General features: G+C 41.5%; 2 protein-coding genes across 3 annotated transcripts in view; one reads left to right on the plus strand and one right to left on the minus strand.

Moving 5' to 3' along the window:
- LOC135703410 (putative mediator of RNA polymerase II transcription subunit 26) overlaps window positions 1–14,468 on the minus strand; it is a 57,121-nt gene extending 42,653 nt beyond the window's left edge. For both annotated transcript variants that reach the window (XM_065224611.1, XM_065224610.1), the window contains exon 1: window positions 13,393–14,468. In XM_065224611.1, coding sequence (XP_065080683.1) covers window positions 13,393–13,410 — 18 coding nt within the window. In that variant the 5' untranslated portion in view covers window positions 13,411–14,468. The remainder of the gene's footprint in view (window positions 1–13,392) is intronic.
- Window positions 1–20,961, plus strand: part of LOC135703430 (regulator of nonsense transcripts 3B-like) — a 406,370-nt gene that overhangs the window by 377,579 nt on the left and 7,830 nt on the right. The gene's annotated exons all lie outside the window — the stretch shown is intronic.

Genomic DNA, 20,961 nt, shown 5'->3' on the forward strand with positions numbered 1-20,961 from the left:
AAGGCCAAAGTTCGAAAATCGTCCAAGGTGTTTAAGAACGAGCTGGAGTTGAAGAAAGAATGGATGAAAGTGACCAAAAAGGTCGGCTCCACCATTGCACAAAATGCAATGAGGGGTCTTAAGGGAAAGGTGCGGGCTTTCAGCGATGGAAAGGAAATTGAATAAAGTAATTATGCCGAAACATAATCCATATGATCCATATGTATGTATCATAATCCATATGATCCATATGTATTAGTTCCATTCCTTGAAAGTTTCAAGAAAATCCGACTTAACATAATTTTTTGGCGAACACTTTTGTCTCGTGCATTTTTTTCGAGTACAGGCCTTAGCTTTCATTATGCAGTTTTTTTTTATTTACTTCAGCTGTCAACGTCTTATTATCGAATTAACGATTATTGTTTGTTTGTTTTGTCTAACACATTTTAGGTGAAATTTGAACTCAAGTCTTTCAGCGTGGATTCTAACCAGATCGCCAGATCCGTATTAAATTAACTATTATGAATGCAAAACTATGCTCTCATTTATGCTGTGTTAACCGTTAATCGATACAAAACGAGATCAACTAGGAGTAATCATAAAAGGTTTACATCATTACAGCAAATTTTGATTTCAATTTGATCTCCAGTTTCGCTCGGGTATCGATCTTAGTGCTCGTCCAGCATGGGGCTGAATGCAACAACATCACACACTTTTAGGGAGCGAAAGGCAATCAAATGCAGTGATGTCTGCCTGCGGGAGCAAATTTTCACTAATGTCCGTTGGATGGACGCTTAGCAGGTCTTGACCAAAAATCAAACAATAATTTACCTAGGGATACGAAGTACTTTTCTCAAAAAAATATATCGAGAACCTATCCAAAAAAATATTCCAATATATTTGATCTGCAGAAAACAAGCGGACTACTTGAAATCGGATCATGGAGGAGCTTAGGCCGTTGGACACCGTACATAAACGAAACGAAAACAAATGGTTTAGTAGGGTAAGTGATCCAGTTATTGGCCCTAGTTGTTCTCTAATTGTCTCTTTCTTAATTTTCATTTTGATTAGTTCTTTACAAAATATAATTCGATCCAAGGTTAGAGCATAGATTGTGCCATATATCTACACAAATGAAACCACAACAATTTACAAAAAAATTGAGTTAGTCTCTAGGGCCAAAAACTGGAGCACTAGTGCCATAACTGTCAGTCTTACCCTGCTACGATTATCTAAATTCTAATTAATTTGTTTTTGATCAGATTTAAACTAAGGACACCAGAATGTAGCAGGACCGATACAAACAGTGAAAAAAAATATTACTATTCTAACAATTTTTCGTTTCGGTCTACAAATAATGAGTCAACAACCTGGGAAGATCGTTATACTAACAATTCTGGGGCTGCTTATAAACTGCGTAGACAGATTTTGAGAGGTTTTAGACCCCGCCTCCTCCCGTGTAGATAATCTCCCAAACAAATTTTGGAAATTTTTATAAACCTATAGACCTTATATTTAGGCCTCGCCAAACCTTCAAAGTGTGGAACGCGTATTTGGTGAAATCTTCAAATCTTATGCGCTTGTATATTCTTAAGGGCAAATTATAATACAATGTAATCAAATAAGAAATGCTTAAGATCTTTCTTTTGCAAATGGAGCATTTGTTTAAAACTTGTTGAAATCTATGTACACAACTAAGGTTTTTTTTTTTTTTTTTTTTTCCTTTATTATAGAGATTTTTAGCCATAGGCTAGTTCATCTCTTGACACAACTAAGGATACGGTCAGGGTAGACGCGATTCGCAACGCGACGCAACCAATTGAAAATAATCTTATTATTTATTATTATTTCTTGCGTGAGTCGCATCGCGGCCTAAAAATCTGAAAGTAAATTAAATTGTTTATATTATACGTCTATTGAATTGGCCTTGAATTTTCTACCAAAGTAGCAATAAATAGATTTTATAAAAAAAAAAAATAGTTGCAAAATAAAAGCATTTGAACAAAAATTTTCAAATCATCATCACTTTCATAGTTTTCCTTTTCTCCACGGGGGTCTCAACTTTGATTTTCCAATAGGCGAATCCAATTGGCAAATCAAAGTTGGCACTCGTGGAGAATAGAAGAACTATAACAGTGATGATGGTTTCAAAATTTTCCACGGGGAAGTATACGAATGCAATCTTAAAATGCTTTTATTTTGCAAATGGAACATTTTATTTAAATCTGGTTGCTGCTACAGTGGTAGAAAAGCTCAAATCTATGTGTACACCTAAAAATCTGAAAAGAAATTAATTTTTCTGTATTATTTGTCTATTGAATAGTCCTTAAGTTTTCTACTAACATAGCATCAACCAGATTTAAATAAAATGCTCCATTTGCAAAATAAAAGCATTTTAAGATTGCACTCGTATACCTCACCGTGTAACATTTTGAAACCATCATCACTCTCATAGTTCTTCTATTCTCCACGAGTGCCAACTTTGATTTGCCAATAGAAACTAAGCGATTGTTTCTGCCTCTGGCGGTGAATAGGGAAACCCTCAAAAGAGTGATGAGGGTGGAAATTTTCACCGTAGCATTGGCAAATCAAAGTTGGCACTCGTGGAGAATAGAAGAACTATGAAAGTGATGATGGTTTCAAAATTTTACACGGTGAGGTATACGAGTTCAATCTTAAAATGCCTTTATTTTGCAAATGGAGCATTTTATTTAATTCTGGTTAATGCTACGCTAGTAGAAAACTTAAGGACTACTTAATAGACACATAATATAGAAAAATAATTTCTTTTCAGATTTTTAGGTGTAGACATAGATTTCAGCTTTTCTACAACTGTAGCAGCAACCAGAATTAAATAAAATGCTCAATTTGCAAAATAAAAGCATTTTAAGATTGCATTTGTATACCTCCCCGTGGAAAATTTTGAAACCATCATCACTTTCATAGTTCTTCTATTCTCCACGAGTGCCAACTTTGATTTGCCAATAGGATGAGGAAAATATTTTCAGATTTTCTGATTAATCTATTCACCGCTGGTATTCGAAATCAGCATCCACGTGGAATATTTTGTTTTCTGTATCGGGTTTGCAGTGATCCGGCTGGTGCTTCCATATATTTTTGATGAGAAAAATGAAGATTTATAAAATTGTCCCAGGGGTTATGATCTTCCGGATTTTTAATGTGTGGTTATTCCAGTTCAGATCTGTAGATAATCGAAAAATAAGACCACTCCCGATGGAAATTTGCAAGTTGTGCAATAAAATGAACATTATTTTGAGATTTGAAAATAGTCCAAATGATGTAAACAAACGGATTGGATGATCTTTCCTCTCAAAATCGGCTAGCGCACTCTAAATTGATGGTGCATGAAAAGAGCCTATTGCAGTTGCATCTTTGGTGGGACAGTACGCCTTTTTAAAAGAAGCTAGGTGAGCGACAGGGATGCCAAAAATACAGAATAATCTGTATTTCTACAGATTTTTTAGCAGTTTTTAAACCAAGAATCTGTATATACAGATATACAGATTTTTTGATTGGGTAAAAGCAGTGGCGTCGCCCTAACCTCAATCTACCTGTTCAACAACTCTCAAAACTTAAAATTTTTAAAAGAAATGGCTTCCAAAGGATACAAATCAGTGAAACTAGAAGATCCTGTGCCTTTTGAAACTGATTTGAATGTAAGCATGACCCTAAATAACGTTTTCAAAGTCGTTGAACAGGTAAAAAGTGAGGTTACGCGACGCCACTGGGTAAAATTATATACAAATATTTTGAGGTATGTCTTTAATTCAGCTAAATTTTTGCGTTAGTCTTACTTTCATTTTACCGTAACCTTGCCTCGAGAGTGTAGAACTCAATGAACTGGATTACCGGGGTGAAGTAATCGGGCACACACAACTGCATGACAACACTGTACGTACATGCAATTACCTACGTCACAAATTGCATATATGTACGTTGTTTTTTTGGATTACTAATCTAGAATGATCTTATGGCGGTAAGCACCAACTGATATTATCCTCGGTTTAAATCCCGATAACGAATGTTGGGTTGATTTTGTATCGACGGTGCAATTAACCATTTCAATCTTAAGCAAACATTTGGCAGATTTTCCAAACAGGAACAGTATTAAAAGTAAATCCAAGTTGAAGCTTACCGCTATTAATGTATTCGGCGTAAAATGTACTAACACGATTTGATGCAAAAGTGCACTTATATGACCGATACCGCACTTCCAACACTTCTTTGTTAGTTTTGGAGCGAAATACGCAATATTAAAACTATACAGATTTTTCGAAGAAGAAATACAGATGAAAAGATTTGTATAAGCAAACATACAGATTTGCTTTTGGCAACCCTGGTGAGCGACTCAACATCTGGTGATGAATAGGAGAACGTCAAAAAGAGTGTTGTGAGCAGACATTTCTGCCGTGAAGGAAGTGGAACACTTTTTCACTTTTCCTGATAAATTGATTCATCAGAGATCCTCCAAAACTTGATCTGAAGTTGGAAAATTTAATTCTGTATCGGTTTTGCAAGGATCCTGCTGGTGTTCAAGAATATTTTTGTTGAGAAAAATGGAAAATTAGAATAGTGCCTTAGTGGTTATGATCTTCCGGATTTCATATTTAGTGAAAATTAGTTCAGATCAGTGGACAAGAAAATCACCGATGGAAATTGGCAAGATGTTGAATGAAAAATGCTTTAATTTGCGTTGTGAAATATTCAAATTCTGATGTAAACAAACGGTTTGGTTGAGGTTTCCTCTCGAACTCGCGAAGCGCACTCTACGTTGGTGGTGCATTAAAAAGGCCTGTAGAGTTGTTGAGCTCAGACAATCCTTTCGCCGCGCGGTCCTACTCTGTACCAAAGCTTCATCCTCTGTTCGAATGCAAACCAATCAAATCGAAACATCGACATCGCTTTTATGAATAATAGTTGCAGCCGGATGACGGTTGTTTTGTAATCAGATGATGCTCCTTTCGAATACACGATGAACATTGATACAAGAAGCGAACGGACCTCAGTTGAAATATGTAATGCTTTCTGTAAAATGATTGTCATCCCATATTGAAATGCATATGGTGTTGGTTCAGCCCCATAACGAACATAATCCAAAACTATGATGTAAATAATTCTTTCGAACGTCATTTACTGATCTAGGCTGACAAACGTGGTGGAAACATTGTCATCATTATCAGAGGTGGTAAGACCATTGGTAAAGCGAAGATTGTCTGTTTCGTGGTGGAGGAAGTTTCTTCTAAAAGCAAACGATTTTTGTATCCATGATGGAATGACTGTTCATGGCTATTCCATAAGGAAATGTAAACAATCGAATTATAAATCATAATTTAAGCATTTGCAAGTCATCCGATTCTTAAGTTGCTGTCCTCTGAGCGCTGTTGTTTTGCAGCCAATTTTCAAATAAATACTATCCTTTATTTGGATGACAGTCATATAGATGCTCATCATTTGATGATGAATTCAACCATAAGGCCACTGCCATGCTGAGAGCGAAGAGGTGCGCTTAGCGTTCTATACAAAAGAAATCCTATTACAGATATACCTCGATATAACGTAACTGTCACTTTTGACTTCTATCGTTGATTTCCAGCTAACAATCATTAAATCAAGCAAAGTAATAACACCATCAGAGATATGAGGCAATCCTTTTTTTATTGGTCATACCAATTTGAATAATGGAATTGTTATTTGTGAGATATTGACGATGGAAGTCAAAAGTGACAGTTACGTTATATCGAGGTATTGGTATTATTCCTTACATTCGATTTCACCCTTCGCGCGCCTCTTCGCTCTCAGCATGGCAGCGATCTAATGTCGTTTTCGTTTTTGCTACACTACACCGGTGTAGTGTAAGCAGCAATAAGCGCGAGTCATTGACAGCTCAACATCATTTGTTTGTAAACAAAGGTGCAACCGATAGCTACACCCTGATTATTTTTCGGTGTTCGGCGGTGTAGCACCGGTATAGCTACACTGCAAAAACGAAAACGACATAAGGCAATCAATCAGGCGAAATTCGAAAGCATATTGATAAAGGGCTCGACTAATGCAATGATCATTCGAAGCAATGTGGATTTTTTCGTTCAGTGTAATGATAGAAACAGCCTACTAGACTGCACTGAACGAAAACAATCACATACTATTCATCCAATGATATTACATTCTTTTCATCCATCAAACGTTATGTGTTTTTCACAGTGGATTCTGCTTGTGTGTGGACTCATGAATATTGTCTCATGCGATCGCTATGAGACAGGTACAGTCACGACATCTGTCCTTCAAAGGTAACTGATAGAAGAAAGGTTTGTGTATTAGCTCATTTTTCTATGCGTTGCTTCCACCTTCGCTCAAGCACAGCACTACTCTATGTCTGTCGCTTGGATTCTGGAATTTAACATGAAAATTCGCCAATAAAAATTTAATTTGTTGAAGCCTGCTGTCAAGTTTAATGTGAAGTATTTCACATGAGCTAATTTTGGTTTTCGATAAGGGCACAGGTAAAAATCCAACATAATTGCTAAACATGGGTGTTAGAAATCGGGCGCAAAGCTAGCAAAGGGCAAGCGTTCCCGCATAAACAATAACCATAAAAAGTACCTAACCACCAATTCGGGATATCACCCCAACTGTATGTGGTATTGTCGTACCATATATGATATCGTTAGTGTATGGTACCAGTTTATTAGGGTTGTTGTTAAATCGTATGCACACGTTTATCGCGTTCCTCCGAAATGCAAAACTTGGACGAGTTATTCGTTGTTTCTTTGAAATATTCGCGTTGGTGGAGTAGAGAAACGTGCTTTTGATGCCGAAGCATCTGTTGATTTTGATCTGTAGTGCAAAAACAGAACAGCACATTTGAAAATTAATTTGCCTTCAATTGATCCATTGCCTAATATCCAGCAGCAGCATCAAACGATTTACGGTTTTATAGCTGCCTCCCGTCTGCTTGGAGCGACATCAACCTATCGCAATGGTTGATAAACAATGTTGTAAATGCACAATAGCCGTCAGACGTCAAAATGGAAATTGGATGACATATGACGGATTCTGCTCTGCATTGTTTCATTTGGAATGCATTTCAATGTGTGAAAGCGATCTACTGACTTGTGCAACAAGGAATATTCTATGGTTCTGGAACGATTGTTTGCCAAAACTGGTGGAAGTCAAGAAAAGCAACACTGTTGAACTTACATGCTCTGCTGATTCGCTCATTTCTGCTGAAGAGACCGAACCAATTGAGGCCCAATTGTCAATTATCATCACCATTAGCGAAACGCTTCAACAAATGATCGCTCGTTCAAGCACACCTGATGATAACAGTAAATCACCCAACACAGCTTGCAGTTTGAAAGCATCCTAGCCGTCAAGGCTGCTATGTGGTACCTAAGGTAATTCACCAAGTTTGACGGGTTGACGTATTTCTCGGGGATTACTAGACACATCAACAATGGACTATATTTCCTTCAAAATTAGAATAATACATGAGCTGAAAAACATAGCAATGGAGACATTGACTTGGCCAAAAGGATTGCCATTTCTTCCCCTTCTGAAGTCGGACAATGGATTCTTTGACAGCAAAATAAACGGCGGAACCGTAAGCTGAGCTTGTAATAAACAATCCTGCATAGGCGAAGTTGACAGCACTTTCTGAAGCGGTTCAGTAGGCGTACAGAAGATAATCGAAGTTGTATGAAGATGCTGGTGTCCGAGAAGTTCAGCAACAGAACGAACCATACTGCACCAAAACTGCACTGCCCACTGCACTGGAAAACAGCAAGTCGAGAAAAACGCTGTTGAAAATCTAGACTAACATTTGAAAAGGGCGTAACTCCTAAATGACCATATCAGGCATAACATTTGATAACGGCACAAAAGCATTTGTAAACAAACTTTCTAAGGCCCTTTCTACGCGAACCATAGTACGCTCACGCAAACCAACAACATCATCGGATAGGGGGCCACTCTCACCTTTCCGAAAGTGGTATTGCGTGGGCGTACTTTGGTTCGCGTGTAAAGGGCCTTAGAAAGTTTGTTTACAAATGCTTTTGTGCCGTTATCAAATGTTATGCCAGAAACCAAAAAACGACCTTGAACACTAACCCGTCGTGGGGTCTGATATCGGTCTTGGTTGACTGAATCGGTCTTGGTTGACTGAACTTGCTTCCAGTTTTCTATCGGTTGGCCACTGAATGGCACCAACGAATCCTCGGGATCACGCTTCCGATCGGTATCGCCTGCCCTAACGGCGTTTATCGTGCTTAACGGAAAAGGTGATAGGATTTCAGTGACGATATGTTAACCGCGTCGACTCGACTCTGTCTTACCGGTTCTGATTAACGAGTTGCCAGTTCCACTTGTGTCCGCCACTGCAACAGCAAGGCCACTTGTCGCCGCACGTTTGTTGTTGGAGAACGTTGTTGAGTAACGTCAGCGTTCTGCCTCGTGCCAGCAGACACTCGGGACCCAGCCTCCGACCGGTGCTGCCCGCCCTGATGGTGTTTATAGCCGATGGTTACCCTACCGGTGACTAATGGGTTGCCGGCTTGCCTCGTGTTTGCCTCGCAATGGAAAAACGACTTCTTCGTCCAGTGTTGGCTCCTCCACGGACGTCTAGCGTAGCAGTCGACCAACGAGTTGCCGCTTATTGCGAAGGTAATCTCTTTCGTGGCACAAACTCCACCGGTACACCGGGACTCCAGAGGTTTTTTCACTGTCCACCGCCGCGTTACGGGGAAATTGAACACTTCATTTCACACATTTAACTACGGTCGGTGACGACGACCCAACTTTCCGAAAACTGTGCGAGCTACTGCTGGAACTTTTCCTACCGGCCTGCTTTGCATCGTCGCTTGCGAATAGGCCTTTTCCTTCGTTGAGCGGTACTTCTGTATGAGTTTCGATGCGCGTTTTGAATTGTCGGTTGGCGGAGCGAGGGTTGCTGCATTTATTTGCTTATTTGCTGCTTGATGACATACTCCGGTTAGGTTCCGGTAACAAAATACGTGTAAAACTAACTACACCGTAACAAAGTAAATCCCTAGATTCTAGAAAGTTCATCAGTCGCTTATTTATCATCCTTTCTACGATTTCCAATCCTAAGGCAGGGAGTTTTACAGCCACTCCTGGTTGATTAGATCTAGAAGCTTGCGTCTTCCTTCTGGTGGTAGATTCCGGAGCAAAGGATAGCACACCTCGTCCGGGCCCGCGGAATTCTATGGATGATAGAGAGGCGAAGTATTCCTCAAGCACATCGGCAATAGTATTTGAATCGCGAGTAATTCCTCCTTCATATTTAAGTGCGATTCCCCAGTTTTTTTTCCAAGGGGTGAGACAGCTTTACTATGAGTTCTGTTTTTGCAGCGAGTAGCTCAATGAACCTCAAAATTAAATCGACGTTCATCGATTTACTGTCTGCTTACTCCTCGGCTTACTCCGTTTATTGCCTTTATATATAAGGCGTCAGTTTTGTTTGTAAACATAATACATTTCTCGCGTCACTTTTCAATAGGCCCTTTCTGCATTGATCGATTATCTTCATCGACTTTCTCTTTGGATCGTCACGACCGTGTTAAGATATTTCCGGATATTTTGGACACCCATATCGATGGAAGACGCAACAATCTAGCATCTAATACGACAGGAAATGTTTTTGTAGCCGAGTTATTCACGAAATAGAGAGTCGATGAAGAGAATTGAGAATTGAGAGAATGTAGATTGGTCTATTAGAAATCGGAATAGGTAACCTTAATGACACGACGAGAGAGGGATGGTCAGCAACTAGACTGATCAGTGGCCGGTTATGCGAAATCATTTGCCAGGACAAGATCTAGCAAACGTCCGTTTCGGTTGGGAAAAGTGTTTACTTGACTAAACCCGTGTAAGTTAAATCCATACAAAAGAGTACAGCAAACCACCGGCATATGCGATAGCAGTGGGTCAATGAATGGTGTGCCGCTGTCGGTAGAGCGCCACTGTAAACCAGCTTGGTTGTACTCGCCAAATAGTAGCGCGGGAGCGTGGGGACTCAATCGAGACCTAACGATGATGCTCACGGCAGGTAGACAGCGCCAATACTGAGAATGTTTTGTGGAAATTGCATGACATTCCAGAGCTGTTCCAGCAGACTGGAAATGGGCGAGGTACTTAGTTAGTTAGTCTAGTTGAGACAGCAGCCAGAACGCCATCACCGCGCGATTTTTGACTGTGCAGGGGAGATCGGTCACTTGAAGACGGAATAAAGTGATCCGAGGTTGCAATGCATAGATCCGGTCATCCAGTCACGTTTCCGTCAGTACGATCAAATCCACCAGCTAAGAAAAACGAGTCGATTTTATTCCTCAGCCCATGCACGATCCCGCGGGAGCTGGAAACCAAAGGAAATTTAGGACCGAAAGTTCAGAATCGCAACTCGCCTGGAGTTGTAGGCCGGAAGTCCCCGATGTTTGTTGTTGTTTTGCTTGACAGCAGATTTTCGGCTTCGCACCTCCATATGTTGCTGTGATGCGAAAAGTGAGAAGGCAAATGACAGCGATCTGGCTCACTGAGCAATGTGAGTTACTCGAGGTGCCTCAAAAGCAACTCTGAAATTGCTCATGATTAGGAGCTGTCTTGCCCCTTGGTTTTTTCTCTTCCCACTTAAAGCATTAACCCTTCCCCACAGATCAGCTACCGATTGGTTTGGGCTGATTCCGTTGAGAAAGTTCTCCCAGCTTTGGGCTTTCGCTTCCCGTATGGTTTGCCGACATTCGTTCCTTTTTGCACGGTAGTGAGCCAAAGCAGCCTCCTTCCCTAATAAAAATATTATGGTTAATTGGCTTAACGACGTGTTCGGGGTATCATCCTAACCATTTGTGGAATGGTTCAATCATATGGGTTATCATTCGTTTATGGTATGTTTTTATTAGGGTTGTCATGATGGTTTTTATTTAATCGCTTGGCGGCATGAAGAGCCTCTCCTGGCTTTCACAGCAATTTTTTGTTTGTCCCACACCACGGAAGGGATTTTCGTCCTGGGATGGTACTAGATCGAGGAATAGTGTCTGTTGTCGCTTTGAAAATTGAACCGATTTAGTCCGAGAGGTTGGTCGGTTCGAAATCTCTGCAGGTACCGGTGATTGCCTCTTGGATAACTTGTCCAATCTGCTTGATTGTAGATCCAGCGTGGTCTACGGGAGGCTTCGGTTGGTCTACAGTCGAGTCGGATTTCGATGGGGTGGTGGTCGCTATGCATCGGGTCTTCCATGACCTTCCATAGAAGGCGATGGATTGTTCCTGAGATCGCGAAAGACACGTCAATTGCGGATTCCCTTTGTCCATTTATGAAGGCTGTGGATCCATCCAATGGATAATTGATTTGCTGACAAAAATCCATATATGAATGTTATGCTTTTATAGGCATTGCACTTTCCTCGTGATCAAAATAGAGAAGGCAGCAACCAACGGAGAGCATGATAGTAGATCTGTTGCCAAAACCGTTGTCGAAAATGAGGATGAAGAAACTTGCAGAATTGACTGGCTTGGCTCTAAACCCTCTGGAGGAGGAAGTTGAAGTGCATCGGCTGATTGAAATCGTTTTTATCTTCTAGGACGACTCTCGTTAAGGTCCATGATGTTTTCGCATCGAGGATCCCCAAACTGACTTACATAGGAACATAGATCTAAAATTAGCACGGAAATCGTTCTGTTCATTATTCAACACAGTACTCGATGAGTAGTATTTGGATAATAAAGCAAGGTTCAACCTTGCTTTGGCTAATGTCATGCTTAGATTTCTGCGCAATTCCGTAACGAGCACGTCATGACATAGTTGTAATGTTCTCTGGCTCATAGCGTGCATGCAATGTGATGTTCAAATGTAAGCTAATTAAAATATCTCTTTAGCGCCCTACGTCGGATTCCATGGAGCAAATCTCGATGACTTGCCTCCTAGCAGCACATACATAACGAATTTGGTTTTGATTCAGTTTCAACCTGACTCGGGTATCAAAATTGGGGCTGCTTGTTGTCTGTAAAACGTCAGTGTGAACGTTTGTTTTTGTAACCTGGCTCGCGTTGAGGTTCGCATTGACAATAAGCTTGGGTTCGCACGGGTTGGAACTGGTTCCAACCTGGATTATAAACAAATTCACTAAACTGTTCGTGGTTGACATGCGTAGGGCTTAGGCTGTGTCCTTATTGTCGAGTTAAATTTAAGTCGAAGTTAAAAGTGACAGATGGAAAGTTATCGATTAACGCGTTGTTATCTGACAGACAAGATGTAAGATATTGACAACTGTAACTGAGTCCGGTCGATCGAAAACAAATAAAATAGCTTTCGAAATGCCACTTTTAACTCCGGGTTAAAATGGACACGAAAAATGGGACACAGCGTTAGTAATTACATAAATTTCAATTCGTACCATTTCCATTTCTTACTTCTTCTGAACTCCCGGGAACCACACACTTACTGGACTACTGCAACAACTGGTTGGAGATGGACATCAGGTTGCTTAACGTCCATGGCGATTGTCAAGTGGAAAAGAATATTCCGTTTGGCATAGAACGGATAGAAGCCCATCAAGTATCAAGTAGAGTACCAACAAATTGCCAAACGATTAATGAATTACAATTAAAATTAATGTCGAAGATGGTAAAATAGACAGAGAACAGAGGAACATTGTACATTAGTTGCGTTGCCCATCAATCATCAAACACGAAAGGAATACTCGTCTAATTAAAGTTAATGCTCTCGTCTCTCCTTTAGCTGTGTCAGGGGGAAACAAAAGTTGGGACTAGTTATCCTTTTACCTAAGATACATAGCAACACAAGGTCTTTCAAAAAACAAAGCCTCAAGTTGGACAAAGTCTACATCATGATATGATATTGCTGTACCTATTTTAATAACACTAACCAGAGGCCACTCAAAGCTAGCAAAAAAAAAGTACCAGAACATTTTTTCGAGAACAATATTTTTTCGAAGTAAATAAGAAAAAAAAAACTGCGTAGTACCGTTCACTAATAATTATGCAACGTAATAAAACCAACCGGATCAGCTAAATAAACTAGTTTTTTTTTAAAGGAGACATCACTCAAATAAACTCAAAATGATTTAATCTACACGTAACTACTGACTATCAAATAAAGCTATTAAGATCCTTAACTCAAATATATTCTTTAAAATCAACCTAAGTGCCATGTTAACTGGGAACGCTGTGCAAATGAGAAACCAAATGCTGATAATGCAAAAGCAAACTCCAACATATTGTCTATTACAGCCCTATTAGAGCAGATCGAATTAAATCACCTCCCTTTTTTTTCTCCGCTAAAAATGATTACGCAAATCAACTAGAGAAAGAAAATAAAATGCCAAAAGCTAGGAAAGTCACAAAACTTCAGTCCCCACTCACCGACTTAGAATGATCCATGACACACTGGACACACGGTGGGCAGCATTGTTCTGGCTGTGGTTCCGCGGGGGCCACTTTTCTGCGTTACGACGTCGTTCGAAGATCGTCTCTGCCAAGCGCCCTTACACTCGAGTCAGTGATGGAGTAAGTGCGTGCGTCTGTATGAGTACGTGATGGTGTGACACACTATACTCTCGTCGCCCTGTGCCGTCTGCACCGAAATCCGAACGAAAAGAACCAAAAAGAAAAATCCGTCTCCTCAGCAATCTGTCTGCGACATACTTATTGTTCGTGGCCCGGACTGGGGGAAAAGCCTTCCGCTAGGCTGCTGCTGCTGTTTCTTTTGCCACTACTCATCCGCAGCCAGGTAGGCGCAAAATGTTATTCCTTCGACGTCACCGATGGAAAATTCACGAATTTTTTCATCCAAAAAGCGATAATTTTCTTCTTATTCCCTTTCTTCGGCCCGTCCCGTTCCTGCTACGAGCACTCGGGGGCTTCACTCAACCGAAGGAAAAAGAACTTTCTCACACGTCAAGAAAAAAAGGAGGAAAAGATGAAACCTTCCACAATCTTCTTTTTTCTTGTTTTCCACTGACACGGCCTTGGTGGCAAATGCGACGAAGTAGGAAAAAAGAGGCTCTCGATATCGCTGACGACGATTGCCGGAAAACCTCCCCCTGCGGCACTACCCTACTAGAAAAATGCACACTCACACGCACACTCTGGCTGCTGCTGCTGCTACTGAGGGCTCTCTCTTCCTCTCAAGCTGGCTGTACAACACCACTAATAATAGCTGGCACTTTTTTCGCTTCTTCCCAACTTGTTTCTTTCTTGCCACAGGAAGCAAAACTTTTCGCTTCCAACTTCAAAGGTGTAATCTTCCTGAGAGTTTCTTCGGTTGGCCACCGTCACTTCCAATCCGCTGCGAATGGATGCACAACTTTTTCCGGTTCTGCCGGAATTCAGTAGAGGGTTCCTGCGATTTTCTGCACAAAATGTAGATCTCTTCACGGTTAAAAAAATTTCAATTTGATCAGAGTCGAGCCGACGACGGTCTTTCGTCGTACGCGAACGTCAAAACCGGACCGGATATGGATAGGCCTGGGGGCTTTGGGTCGACAAAAGGAAAATATCGAGCGCCGGCTTCCCGTCGGTCAAAAGCACTGTCAAATGTATCGAAACAGAGCTGGGCACTACAGGAAAAACTAGAAAAACAGGCCACACCGTGTGGTTGGAACCAGCACAGCAAAGACAATTGCGTATTGCTCACATTATACACAGCAATAAAAAAATGTAATATTCAAGCTGATGTATGAAATAATGATGTAATAGCAAAAAGCAGATACAATATTACATCAATGGATGTAATTTTGTTCGCAAAATCGATGTACACGAAACGAAAATCAATTATTTTATTCATACACGGATACGAATTTTGTTCATTTAAAACAAAAATATAAATGTTTATACTCTAAACATATGAATTATTCAAAGTAAATTGAAAGCATGTTTAAAACTAAAATATTTATGTTTGAATTAAATTCAAAAGCATATTTATTTCAACAATATAGGATTTGGGTAAACGGTTTTTAGCGTGTCATGCCTTTTTATTTCCTTCTTGTTACATTCGGAAAAAGTTGCCCCAGATTTGCTCAACCTCAACAAAAAACGGCCATCCATTCCGAATCCATTCCGGATCCTCCTCCGATACCGAACATGGGAAGAAACCGGTATGAGGACCAGTGGCAGAAACCGAGGCAGAAACGGCAAAACGACGCTAATAACACAAATTTGCACCGGTTCCACTGAACTGAAACCCCCGGACACCCACCCCGACGGGTCCTCGCATCCTGGACCAGGACCCCAATACCCACAGGTTACCCTTAATTGCACCCGAAAAAAGAGCAGGAATTAAGATGCCCTGCCCGAAGATCTTTTTTTTTCATTTCTTTGCAAACCTTTTTATTTTGCAACTACTAAAATAATTCCAAAATATGTATGTTTATTTTAAACATGAGAAGAATGTTTAAAATAAACATATTTATTATTGTTCGCATAGCTGTCAAACCAAACAAAAATAAATACGTTTATTTTCAACACGAATATTTTTGAAATAAACGTAACATTATTTTTATTTTAAACATTGATTTCACATGACTTCTGTAAGTTGCGGCTTACTTGCCAGCCTATAGCTGGCCCGATTTACCCCGGCGGGGCGGCTACGAGCAGAGTACTTCCCCCAAAAACGTTCGGATTTGGATGGATTGTTAAGAAAAGAGAAAGAAAAAAATGCAATTTAAGACGTCTATTATTCTCTAACCTTTCCCTATTTCTCCTCGTTTTCCTCGGTGTCACTCGGTGGGGCCCTTCGACGATAGCAGCGGCGGTTGCTGTTTGTTCACGTCGGCTCCAGACACGGTCTGTGCCGAGCGTCTCCTACTTCACTTTAGCTGCGTAGCAGCGGTCCTTGGCGTTTAGCGGGGGGGATGAGCAAGGCTCCTTTATCGGAACCCCCCGGCGACGATGGTGACGAATCACCGGACCAACTACTCGCCGTAGATGGTCCCGGTAGTCACCGCAGTGCACTACCCAGGCGAACGCTCCTTCGGTTCGGCCTGCTTCGTCCCTCTTTGGCTCTTAACTGCGGTGGCGAGACTGGCTCTACTGGCTGAGCCACCGCAGTGAGGACGGTGGCTGTTCGGGGATCCTTGGGGTTTAGCCGGGAAGCGGAAAAATCCTTGAAATTTAGCTTCCCTTGGCGGCGACCCTTCACTTCAGCTCACGAACCACGGCACTTTTCGGGGAAACGACGTCACTTCCACGCGACGGTGCTGGGAATTATCCCTCCAGCGGACACACGCCACGAAAACGGCACTCCAACTTCTCGTTTTCACTTCAAACGGACGGGGCAAAAAACGCGTCGACTTCCAACCGTGGCTAGTAACTTTCTCTCTCCGTTCCGCCTGCTCTGGCGTAAGTGTCGACTCATCCGAGTGCACTTCATCATCCATAATCTGATCAACACAGGGATTTACCAGAGCACAATCATGTAATTCCGGAGTAATTCCGAAGGCTCGCCAAAAGTCCATTCCCAACAGACAGTCCACACTTAAATTTTCGACCACTAGAGTACAGACGACCTTTGTCTTGCCTTTGAAGGTAAAAGGGAAATAACACTGCCCTTGAACTGGCATGATTTGACCATTGGCCGAGCGCAGTTTACACGGTTGGTCTAAATCCTTCAAAAGACTGGGAGAAATTCTCTGAAATTGTCGCATACTCATAGCTGTGGCATTACTGCCACTGTCGAGCAAAGCGGCGAACTCGTATCCATGGATTTCAACTAACACGAATGGTCGATTGTCCAAAGGATGATTGAAAATAATGGTTTGTACTGACAAGTGGTCGTTGTAGTCTTCTTCGCAGGACGGTCGAAAATGTTCAAAGACCTCCGGAGGTATGGCTAGTTGTTCGATGGTGCGCTGTTCAGGTTCCAATTGCGGCTTCAATTGGACCGGATCCCGTTTTTTAGGCAGTAGGGGCACCGAGAAGCCTCGAATCCCTTGAATCCACACAGTACACAGAACACACGTTTGGGTTTGGAACACTCTTCGTGCTCGTGTCCTTTAGTTCCGCAATTATAACAAACCCCGAGGTTTGGTGGACGATGTTGATCCACCAAGAAATCTAAACAAATGACGGTTTTCTGTGACTGTGTGGATTTGGAATTCTGGTATGCTTTCTCAGGGAGATTTTTATTCGTCTGTCCACTTATATCTTTGGATTGAATGGAAGACGGTTTATTATTCTGCTGTGAGGCTCCAGAGGCACTCTTGTTGTAAAATGTTTTTGATTTAGCAGCTTTTCCGTTTCCACCGTGCTGGGATTGGTTCGGTTTCGAATTACCATATGCAGGTCTTTCGGAAACTACAGCAACTTCCTTTGGACTTCCAAATACTTTGTGGTAGATTGGAGTCCTAGAAGAATCTATAGTTTTACCGAGACCAAGTAACTCAGCAAGCGTGTTCACTGGTTTGGAAATAAGCACTTGTTTATAATCAGGCTTAAGGTTACGCTTGAGAAGCTCAAGCTTCTCGCTCGGGGATAGTGGCGTAGTCATGGCTCGGAAAATTGACTCCATTTCCAGGTAAAACTGCTGGAAGGATTCGTTCCGTTGTTGGCGACGCTGAGACGCTTTCATCTTCAGCGTGGCGTCGAGTTCCGGGTGAACGAAATTCGCCTTTAACTCGCATACAAGATGATTCCAATTGAAGAGTCGCTTTTGCGACCGCATAGCCTTATACCACAAACGAAGTGACAGACGACCCGAATAGAAATTTACATTAACCCAACGTTTGATTTTGATGTCTACATCAGCATCGAAATCAAATGTATGCCTGATGTCAAACATTAGGAAACATTATGATTTAGTTGTATTTAAGCAACGTAACATGGTGTATACATCAGAAATTTTGGAACAAAATTTTGCCATTCTAATGTCGGTCTGACGTCAAAAATTTCAATCTATTGACATTAGAACCAAACGTTTTAAGGATGTTTTCAGATGTACAAAACGTTAGAACTAAACGTTTTTCGGATGTTTTTATATGTAAACGTTTTCTGATGTTTTCTAATGTAGAGGTTTCCTGATGTTAGAATCAAACGTTTTTCGGTTGTTTTCGGATGTACACAACGTTAGAACTAAACGTTGTTCGGATGTTTTCAATTGTACTTCGTGTTTGATGTTCTCTGATGTTTTCAGATGTACAAAACGTTTAAAGTAAACGTTGTTTGAATGTTTTCAAATGTAGATGTTTACTAATGTTTTTAGATATACAAAACACTAGAATCTTACTTTTCAAATGCTTTCAATTATATTTACAACACATTAGAACTAGAAACATGATCGTGTAAACACTACACACGATTGTTGTTAGATTACATCATAAAAATGCGTGCATAACAGTCAATGCTGAAGCTCCCGTTTCCCACCAGTCAGTTAACTGACCTTAGCTAACCTAATATCATTGCGGCAACTCTCTATGCGGCAGGGGAACTATGCCATTAGCGCGCTAAGAGTTGTTAGACCACTGACATAGGCGCCAATTTGTAGGTGACGAGGCACTTGGTGACATTACAGCGAGCTTGACGATTTTTGCAGCATTTTTTTTAGCAAACTACCAGTTAAGGTGTGTAGTGTTTACAAGATCTTGTTTCTAGCTCTAATGCTTTGTACAATTGAAAGTATTGAAAAAGTTAATTCTCATGTTTTGCACAACAGAAACCATCAGAAAACATAAAATTGTACAAAAAAAGTCATCCATTCTGGTAGACTATCTCTTTAATGCATAAAGAATAGCCATTGCTTAAGCTCCCGTTTCCCACCAGTCAGTTAACTGACCTTAGCTAACCTAATATCATTGTGGCAACTCTCTATGCGGCAGGGGAACTATGCCATTAGCGCGCTAAGAGTTGTTAGACCACTGACATAGACGCCTATTCGTGGGTGACGAGGCACTTGGTGACATTACAGCGAGCTTGGCGATTGTTATAGCATTTTTGAGTGAACTACCAGACAATCATGACAATGTGATCGCTGCGCCTCCAGATCTCCCTTTAAATCGACCCACTGTGCCAGTGTTCTCATTGACTTCGTTCCGTAGCTTATTAACTAAAGTATCGTACCAAATGCATAATTGAATTGACGAACTCTGAAATAATGGATTTCTATTGAAGTTTTCTGCTCGATAGGCCCAAAACGGGCGATTAGGCCGAAGTAGTTCTCTACCCTACGTTATTATGACATTTTGTATTTTTAAGTTACAAGAGGACGTTGCAAAGGATGAGTTTGACGTATGAAACCTGTGCATTTAGTTTTCAGAGAGTCGCAATCAGCGAATTATTCATTAAATCACTTATGGCTGTAAGCTTCAATCGGTATTATCCTCGGATTATATCCCGATCAAGAATGTCCGGCTGCTTTGATGTCGACATCAGAGTTATTCAACACGATGCTATGCAAACAATACGCAGATCATCCAAACAGGGACGGTATTAAAAGTTAATCCGAGTTGGAGCTTACCGCCATTATTGCGGCTCTCTGAATCCAATATTAATAGGTTGAAAAAATGGTTTAAAAATGGAACCTAAATCAAAAAATTTCATAAATTTTGGTTCACATGAACTATGATAAATCAGTGTTATTACATTTGCAAACATCACTATTTTAGCGGCCCTCGCCATAGAGCGAACTGTCATTCAAAAGGATATTAATGTCATCTAAAGCAATTTATCGACAATTTAAATCTTGGTTTACAAATCGAGATGAATGTCTATGGGAACGATAAAAATATATTTGTGCTCAGAAAACGAAGCTCGTTCAGATGATGTATAAAAATTTGTTTGTTTTTCGAAATTATACAACCCAATTCCAGGTTTTCCACACAAAACGATAACTAATGGATACGTATTCGGTTTCCCCATTGGGACACGTATTCGGTTATCCCATCGGGATCCGTATTCGGTTTCCCCATTGGGACCCGTATTCAGTTTTCCCATCGGGATCCGTATGCGGTTTTCCCATCGGGATCCGTATTCGGTTTCCCCATCGGGATCCGTCTACGGAATCCCCATCGGAATCCGTATTCGGTTTCCCCATTGGGATCCGTATTCGGTTTCCCCATCGGAATCCGTATTCGGTTTCCCCATTGGGACCCGTATTTGGTTTTCCCAATGGGTTCCGTATTCGGTTTTCCCATCAGGATTCGTATTCGGTTTCCCCATCGGGATCCGTATTCGGTTTTCCCATCGGGATCCGTATTCGGTTTCCCCATCGGGATCCGTCTACGGAATCCCCATCGGGATCCGTATTCGGTTTCCCCATTGGGATCCGTATTCGGTTTCCCCATTGGGACCCGTATTCGGTTATCCCATCGGGATCCGTATTCGGTTTCCCCATTGGGACCCGTATTCAGTTTTCCCATCGGGATCCGTATTCGGTTTTCCCATCGGGATCCGTATTCGGTTTCCCCATCGGGATCCGTATTCGGTTTCCCCGTCGGGATCCGTCTACGGAATCCCCATCGGGATCCGTATTCGGTTTCCCCATTGGGACCCGTATTCGGTTTTCCCATCGGGATCCGTATTCGGTTTCCCCATCGGGATCCGTATTCGGTTTCCCCGTCGGGATCCGTCTACGGAATCCCCATTGGGATCCGTATTCGGTTTCCCCGTCGGGATACGTATTCGGTTTTCCCATCGGGATCCGTATTCGGTTTCCCCATCGGGATCTGTATTCGGTTTCCCCATTGGGACCCGTATTCGGTTATCCCATCGGGATCCGTATTCGGTTTCCCCATCGGGATCCGTCTACGGAATCCCCATCGGGATCCGTATTCGGTTTCCCCATTGGGATCCGTATTCGGTTTCCCCATCGGAATCCGTATTCGGTTTCCCCATTGGGACCCGTATTTGGTTTTCCCAATGGGTTCCGTATTCGGTTTTCCCATCGGGATCCGTATTCGGTTTCCCCATCGGGATCCGTATTCGGTTTCCCCGTCGGGATCC

Source organism: Ochlerotatus camptorhynchus, unplaced genomic scaffold, assembly GCF_037179485.1.
Source record: "Ochlerotatus camptorhynchus isolate MF236.1 unplaced genomic scaffold, CSIRO-AGI_Acam_v1.1 ptg000213l, whole genome shotgun sequence".
Taxonomy (NCBI): Eukaryota; Metazoa; Arthropoda; class Insecta; order Diptera; family Culicidae; genus Ochlerotatus; species Ochlerotatus camptorhynchus.